The sequence below is a fragment of the Pinus tabuliformis genome, chromosome 1_1, assembly GCF_031772625.1.
Source record: "Pinus tabuliformis cultivar Carrire ecotype Pingquan chromosome 1_1, CPIR1, whole genome shotgun sequence".
Taxonomy (NCBI): domain Eukaryota; kingdom Viridiplantae; phylum Streptophyta; class Pinopsida; order Pinales; family Pinaceae; genus Pinus; species Pinus tabuliformis.
The window spans coordinates 735,150,474-735,159,352 of NC_142297.1; the positions used below are offsets into that span (position 1 = coordinate 735,150,474).

At 38.0% G+C, this 8,879-nt stretch overlaps 1 protein-coding gene across 1 annotated transcript; it reads right to left on the bottom strand.

Annotated features, from left to right (window-relative positions):
• Positions 1 to 4,412: 4,412 nt before the first annotated feature.
• Positions 4,413 to 8,528, bottom strand: LOC149216051 (uncharacterized). The gene is made up of 4 exons (XM_089389803.1): positions 6,467 to 8,528; positions 5,819 to 6,250; positions 5,049 to 5,719; positions 4,413 to 4,946 (listed from the first exon to the last, which is right to left on the bottom strand). Exons 1-4 carry the CDS (start codon positions 8,526 to 8,528, stop codon positions 4,413 to 4,415), a joined length of 3,699 nt encoding a protein of 1,232 aa, XP_089245929.1.
• Between the last annotated feature and the right edge of the window lie 351 nt (positions 8,529 to 8,879).

Below are 8,879 nucleotides of genomic sequence, written 5' to 3' on the forward strand. Positions count from 1 at the left end.
ATCCAACTCTGGTTGGAGACTTTCGACAAACACTTTGCATGCATTGTCATATTCTAAGTGAGTACCCGTTTCTGAGATTTCAGCAAACACTTTGTTGACAATCTTACCACTATTGCAAATTTTATGTCCAAGATCCTTGTTGAACTTTAAGATTTGTGTAGTGTGCAAAATACCTCTAATGGCCACACCTACATGAGCTACTTCGCCCAATCCACATAAATCCATGAAGTCCACCAACACTAGCTGGAAAAAAGGGGACAAACCCCACTTTGACAACCAATTTACTAGCCAAGGGGCAATGAGAACACAAATTTTTTCATCGCGGGTTAGTTTCACATTCATGGAATCGCCTATGGCCATGCCAGGTCTGCTCCTAGCTCCCGCATTGACTTTATAAATGGGGTTTTGTCCATTCACATTCTCCTATCCCAAGGGTTGGTCATTTACAATCCTGTTATTGCAACCTGCAACTAAAGCACTCAAAAACTTCAAATCTCAGAGAAGTTGGTCTCCAAGATTGTATACAAACGAGGCCTACACGACCTACTTATGGATGGAATACATATGACACCGTGACACTTAGATTTCAAACTAAATGAGTTTGTTAAAGGTAATTTAAGTGATTTTTTAAAGAGTAATTTAAGTGGTTTTTTCATATTCATTCAAATTTCTAAGAAACCTAGATTCAAATTTTTAATTAACCTAGATAGGTTATCGTGGATTTTATATAAAGAAAGGATATCATTATTTTTTTATTTTTTAGATTAATAATTATCTAATTTAAATTTGTTTGTTAAAGGGTAATTTAAGTGGTTTTTCCATTTTCATTAAAATTTCTAAGTAACTTAGATTTAAATTTTTAATTAGACTACACACGTGATTGTGGATTTTATATAACTAGCTTAGATACATCTTAAACTCGGCTCTAGCGTCGAGAGGGATCAAATGTCTCTAGGTGTAAACCTCTTTTTTTAGTGCAAAACTTGAGGAAAGGTTTACACCTCGACATATTTGATCCATCTCCGTGCTTGATGAATCCAGGGTTAAGATGGATCTAGGTTGGTTTCAATCGTGTGCGGCCATGGAAAACTTGTTAAACGTCTAATTATTTTGATCATTGTGCCCAATATAGGAGAGACGTGTAGATGTAATGTAAAAAAGTCTGTAAACATGTTTAAATGACGACTCAACATATCAAATTTATATTAATATGTTGAATTTATATTTGAGAGTTACATAATCAAAACCAATTTACGTTGATTTATTTAAAGATTACAAACCTAAATTTTATCATTGTTACTTTGCGCAAGGGTATTAATCAACACAGATAAAAAATTATAGCTCACTTTTTAGTTCTTGCGGAATCGTTGTTGGGCTTGATCCGCTTGTACAATGCAAGGGATAAATGCTTGGTCAGCTAGCACAATAGAATATGACTTAAGTGTCCAATCATCAGTGGGTAAAATCGACCGTAGTTATTGATCTACAATGAGTTTCAAGAGTGTGTGAGATTTCAATGAATGGTCATGGAAAGAAATACAATTTGGAAGTGTATTCTTTTACACTAATATGGTAAAGAGAAATTTACATGTTGTCCACCGCATTGTCAAAGAATATGCAAGTATAAACTTAAATATAATGAATAAGATCAACCTAGATAAAGAAAGAGCCACACAACAATATTGAAAATTAAAACCCTAAAGTTTAAAGTCATAGCATGGTCATGCACACTAAAAATGCATGAAAATTAATAAAATTAAAATTAAAAAAAGAGAATCAATTAATTTTCCCATGTTATCACAAAATTTTAAACAAATTAAATGGTACTGAAAAATATGAAAAATCTTAATTTTTCATCCCATGGCTTGTTTTTGGGCTTAACATTTTCTTTCACTCATCATTTTCTTTCATCACAAGGAAATAAATTGATTCTATTAAAATAATCATTTATGTTGTTTTAATGGAGGATGGTTAAATGACATTGTTGTATGATCAATATCCAATAATGAACGATCAATACATGTTTGTTACTCATCTCAATAAATGCCTTGTTAAGTAATGCATGCCTATTACATGTTGAATCTTATTTTCTAATCATATTTTTTTTGTTTTTGTAGTGAACACTTGTAAAAAAACATTTACACGCCATTTTTTCAAGTGTCACTTACATTTAAAATGCCCTTTTACAAGTGTGCACTGCAAAAAAAAAATTGATTAGAAAATCAGATTCAATATATAATAGACCTACACTACTCAACAACGTGTTTATTGAGATGAGTAACAAGCATGTATTGATTGTTCATTATTGGATGTCGATCATACAACGAAGACATTTAACCATCCTCCTTTACCACAACATAATACCATTATAGGGAATGATTATTTGATAGAATAGATTTATTTCCCTATGATCAAAGAAAATGTTGAGTAATGCTAAACTCAACAAGAAGCCATGTGATGGAAAAATTAAGATTTTTCATATTTTCTAGTACCATTTAAATTGTTTAAAATTTTGAGATATTATGGGAAAATTAATCCATTTTTTCTTTTTAATTTAATTTAATTTTATTATCTTATATTTTTAATGTGCGTGAGCATGCTATGACTTTAGACTTCAAAGTTTTAGTTTTTTATATTGTTGTACGGTTCATTATTTATGTAAGTCAATCATTATATTTAAGTTTTATATTTATATATTCTTTGACAATGAGGTGAGAAGCATGTACATTTCTCTTTACCATATTGATGTGAAAGAAGACACTTCCAAAATGTATTTTTCTACATGGGCATTCACCGCACACTCTTCAAACCCATTGTAGATAGATAATCAAAGTTGGTTTCACCCACTGATGACCAAACACTTAAGTTTTATTCTATTGTGTTGACCGACCAAGTGTTTGTCCCTTGCATTGTGTAGGCTGATTTAGCCGAACAATGAATCTACCAAAACCAAAAAGTAAGTTGGATTTTTTTATCCATACCCTTACACAAAATAACAATAATATCCATTAAATTTGCAATCTTTAAAAAAATCAACATAAATATATTTTGATTACCTAACTCACAAGCTTTTTTACATTACATCTACACTCTCTCTTATACTAAACCTTTTTTTTTTTTTCCTTCTTTTTTTTTTTCGAAGGTGGCAAAACCTATCAAACTTAGGTGTCAAACCAACAGTGAGGACAGCCATCTCTGGCTGCTATCCGCGAATGTCAGTTTGACTTATCACTGTTATCAAGAAAACCACACCACCTGTAATAACCCGTTGGTGGTCCGTAAGGGAGCAGGCTTTCACTCCTGCCAGATGCCTCTAGGTCTTGGGCCGTTAACCTGTTTCCTTACGTCCCAGGAAGACAAGCTCTTAGCCAAACAAAAGCAGTTTTACGGCATACTCCAAACCAAGTCTCTTATACTAAACTATTTCTTAATACAATTATTTTCAACAAATAATTTATAATTTATTTAATTTAATTATTAATTTTATAAACTTAAAGATATTTATTTTTAATAATTCATAATCCCTTTACATTTATTATATATCAATTCAAATATAGTATAATTATTTTTAAATACGGCTTTGTATATGTTTTATCATCTTTTATGATTAGCTATTAATGTTACTAAATTGTAAATGCCTTTTCATTTTCCATCTTCCCATCTCAGTTATTAAAGATATGAAATTGTGAATGTCTCATCATTCTCCCTGTTTAGTTGTTAATGTTATATTCACACAAAAGTTATAAATATGTGAATATTTATCTTAGTATTTCATAATCCCTTTACATTTATTATACATCAATTTAAATATAATAGAATTATTTTTAAATAGGGTTGTGTATATGTTTTACCATCTTTCATGCTTAGTTATTAATGTTGTGAAACTGTAAATGCCTTATCATTTTCCAGCTTCAAACTTAGTTATTAAAATTATGAATATCTCATCATTCTCCGTGATTAGTTATTAATGTTATATTCATACTCAGGTTATAAATCTGTGAATATGAAATTATGTTTATTTTATTTTAATAACGTTCAATGAATTTGGTTGGTTTCCGGATCAATGAAATCTAATCTTTTTCAATCATGATATTATTTTATTTATTTATTTACTTGTTAATAATGTGGTATTGTTATTCTCTATCCTAGCAAATTAAGTAAGGTAATAATGTTATTTTTTTTTTAACAGGAACGGTTATGAGTTGTATTAATGAGCTGGTCTAAATACCAGTCTTCTGAATACAATAGATATGGGCACTATCCAGTTGGATTCTTCTTTCTGAGAATCTTTTAGTCTTGCTGTCCACTTCCATTTGGATTCAACAATTGTGCTTTTATTTCCTATTTGCCCCAATTTAAATATACATACAAACATCTTTAAAATTAAGCAAAAAAACATCTTCTGAAATGCTTTAGGGAATTGGAACCCATGCTTCTTCTCCATCTCTTTTCAAAATTCCGGCCAATAGCAGAGCAGCTTTATTGGCTTCAAGATCTGCCTCCTTGGTGTTGTCTCTCAACACGTGAAAGAATTTCAGTTTTTGAAACATCTTTGCCATTCCTCTGATTCTATGGATCAGTCTTGCTAGTCTTAAATCTCGTGGAATGGAGCCAGTCACCATCAGTTTGATGATCACTTCAGAGTCCCCCAGGATATTGGCCTCTTTGATTTCCAGATTCTGAAGATGTTTGAGTCCTTGGAAGAGGGCAAATGCTTCAGCTTGGATGCTGGAGTTGATTCCTAATCCCCAGGCAAAATGGAGGATCTCTGCACCATCTATGTTTTTAATTACTCCCCCTGCTCCAGCGCTGCCCGGATTACCTTTTGCTGCACCATCGAAGAAGAGGGAGTGCATCCTCTGGTTGAGAATCCAGTCTTGAAAGTCCTCTCTGCCTTTTCCCCTTATTTGCCATTCCTCTGGAGAAGCCAAGCTTCTGATATTTTGCTAAAATTTTAGGTTCAAGGAGGACCCCCAATCTTTGTCTAACTGGGTGAGGTTGGAGTCGTCTATGTGACCTCCCAAACATTCTTTTATTTGGGACTTTACCTTGATCGCCACTATCTTGGCGTTGTGATGGAGACTCCTGAAGATTCTGCTGTTGCGCTCAAGCCATAGCTGCCAGCAGCAAATTTTTAGCAGTGATGCCCAGGCCGCTTTGATCCCTTTGTTTTTGGGAGGGGGTCCAGGAAAGCAAGTTTTCCAGGTGGCAAATAGATCTAATATGGTCGCTGGAAGCTCGAATTTGGGATTCCAATGCTCCATCAGTTCTCTCCAGACCTGAATTGAGAATTTACAATTTAGAATCAGGTGAGTGGCGCTTTCCTCAGAATCATGGCACAGCGAGCACTTGGATGGTCCATAGAAACCACGCCTCTGAAGCTTATCTTTTGTTAAAATTTTCCTGTGGCACAGTATCCAACAAAAGATATCGATTTTTGGCAGCGTGGGGTTGCCCCATACTGCTTTCCACGGGGCCAGGTCGATGGGCGCGTTTGGGATTGCGTCTAGGAACACATATCCTTGGGCGACTGTGTAACCCGTCGAATGAACGCCACATCCTCGCCTGTCCTTCTTGTTAACGCGCACAGGTGCAATTCCATTCAGAAGATCACAGAAGTGTGCGACTTCTTGGTGCAGGTCTGAGGGCAGATCCGGCAGGCTCCAACCCGCCCACTGCGCACCATTCCAAGTGGAGATGTCCCACAGATTGTTCTTCCCTGCAGCCACCAATCGATCCTTCAGCGATTTCAGATTTGGACTATCTCCGATAGGATCTCAATCCATGATCCGGTCCCTCCATAAATTAATTTTTTTACCGTTATCGGGAATCCAATAGGCTTTTGATTGGATCAAGGGGGCCGCTTTGGAGCAAAGTTTGGCGAAGGGCGTATTTCCTTGAGGCAGGGGACCGTCTAAGCATCTCAGCCTTGCTCCTTTGAGATATTTTCGCCAGAGAGCTGTCTGTGCCCAGCCTGGCTTAGGCGCAATTATTCTCCATAGAAGTTTAGCTCCCATTGCTATGTTCTGGTAAAGGAGTTTTTTGAAGTTGAGCCCTCCCTCCATCTTAGGCTTGAGGACAGTCTCCCAATTGACAAGCTGGAATCTTCTCTCATTGTGTTTACCCCCTTTCCAAAAGAAATTTCTGATATATTGTTCCATTTTCTGGAGTATACCCTTAGGCGCCAGAAGCACAACAAACTGGAATAACGGGAGACTGCTAAGGACAGCCTTGATGAGGATTGTCTTACCTGCCATATTTAACCAATTAACTCCCCATGCCTGGAGTTTACATTTAAACTTTTCTGCCTAAGGCATCTAGTCTCTACTGTGGGCACGTTTGAGGAAGACGGGCAACCCCAGATACTTAAACGATGTCCATTGTGAGGAAGCTGCGAATCCTAGGCATCTGGAGATAGAGCTGATCAAAGAGGGCGAGGTGTTCCAGCAGTAAGTGTGGCACTTACCCTTGTTGAGGCTGCTACCAGACTCCGTGCAGTACTCATCGAGCACCTCTTTAAATTTTCTGGCCGAGTGGATCGAGGCTGTCCCAAGCAGCAGGGTATCGTCTGCAAATAATGCATGATTTATGTTTTGGACCCCCCTTGCTATGGATATCCCTGTTATCTCCTGCTCTTGCATTTGATTGTTTAGGTGAAAGCTGAGCACTGAAGCTTGGATTACAAACAGCAGGGGAGACATGGGGCAACCCTGTCTTAACCCTCTTGTAGCTTTGAAGAAACCTGCAGATCTACCATTGATTAATGGGGCGATCCATGGTTCCGAGATGCAGGCCCGGATCCAATTGATGAATCTCTCCCCAAATCCAAATTTTTTCAACACATTCAACAGAAAACTATGATTAACTCGATCAAAGGCATTTGCAAGGTCTAGTTTGATTGCCATACCTTGTTCCTTGCGTTGCTGACTTGAAAGAATTGCCTCTTGGACAAGTATGAAATTGTCTACTAAGTGTCTTCCGTGGATGAAGCCTCCTTGGTTCTCCGGGATGACTTTAGGAAGAATATGCCTCAGCCTATTAGCAATGACTTTTGTGATCAGTTTGTAGCCAATGTTGCACAGCGATATGGGCCGAAACCTGTTAAAGGAGTTGGCTCCCTTTTCCTTGGGGATGAGAGCTAGGAAGGAAGAATTTGTGCTTCCTCCTAGTTTCTGGCAAGCCTGCGATTTTAGGACCATTTTATATAAGTCTTTCCCCACTATGTGCCAGCAGGTTTGGAGGAAAGAGGCGGAAAAGCCATCGGGGCCAGGGGATTTGTCAGGTTTCATGGCATAGAGGGCTCTTTTGACTTCATCCATAGTGACTTTACTTTCTAAGTGTTGGTTCATATCAACAGATATTGAGGAGGGGATCCCGTCCAACAAACTAAAGTTCTGGTTCGAATTGTTATCTTTACTATACAACCCTTTGAAATGGAGATGAGCTGCCTGTTTGATACTTGCAAAGTCCTTATGAGTGATATCCTCTTCCTTAATTTCTTTGATGGAGTTGAAACCTTTTCTTGCTTCCGCATACTTATGAAAGAATGATGTATTTCTGTCACCTGCCTTTAGCCAGAGGCATCGCGATTTAATCCTCCACGTTTCCTCTTCAGTCAGGCAAGCTTGATGATAGCATTGCTGAAGATGAGCTTCCTTGTCTAAAGTCTCTCTGGTTATATGCTCCTCTTCTGCGTTCAGCTGAAATGCTTCGAGCTGGCTTTGGATATTTTTCCTATCAGATGCTGGGTTTGCAATAGTTTTGGCCCAGCTCTTCAGGGCTGTTTTCAGTCTCCTGAGTTTTTCTTCCCAGATATAAAATGGGGATCCAGTGACTGGTTGAGACCAGCTTTCTTTCACAATCTGCAAGAAGTTTGGTTCCTTGATCCATAATGGGCTAAACTTGAAGGGAATGGGACCTAGATCCGCGTGGGCTCGGAATGTGAGCTTGATTGGCTTGTGATCTGAGATGCTACAAGGAAGAATATGCATACTGGCATCTAGTCCAAGCATAAGATAAGAGCTATGCACCAAGAATCTGTCCAGCCTTGCTGCAATATGGCCTGGACCTATTCTTTTATTGGACCAAGTGTACATACCTGAGACGGGCTTGATATCTAGCAGATCCCAGTCTTGGAGGAGATCCTCGACCCATTCCCTTGCCGGATCTCGTACAATGGAGCCCCCTCTCTTTTCGGTAGAATGCAAAGTGATGTTCAGGTCGCCTGCTATGATGACATTTTCTAAAGTAATCAGATCTGCTTGCTGCCTTAAGGAGTCCCAACAGCTCTTTTTTTCTCCAGCATTTACCGGAACATAAACATTGAAAAGACAGAGGGTTTCTTTTGTAATAACATGTTGCATCTTTACCATCGCCCAGTGGGTGTTTGATGCCTCCGCCACCAGCGAAAATCTGTTTTCATTCCAAAGAGTTCCCAACCCTCCAGAAGCTCCTCGGGCTGAGACAGCTGAAGCATTACTGTTTTTCCATAGTTTTTTACTTACCTGGAGAAAATCTGATTCCTCCATCTTAGTTTCCTAGAGAAGGAGTATGTCCGGGGCCTCTATTCTTATTAAGTTTCTTATCGCTTCTTCTTTTATTTTGCTGCCCATACCCCTACAATTCCAGGAGATGATCTTCATTATTTACCTTTGTTTGGATGGGCTCCCTTGGAGCCTTGTTGCTGGTTTCTTATCATCTTCGGTTTTTTTGCTAACAGCTTCTCCAATGTTGGTTGGCTGCCCTGGAGTTTTTCTTTGTATGTTTCATGCTCTCTTTTCTCCCGGTCCATTTTTCATCCTCTTGTAGATCTCCTTACCGAGGATAGGGATTCTCCTATTTCCCCTTCCTCCTCTGATTCTTGATCCTCCTCCTCGACA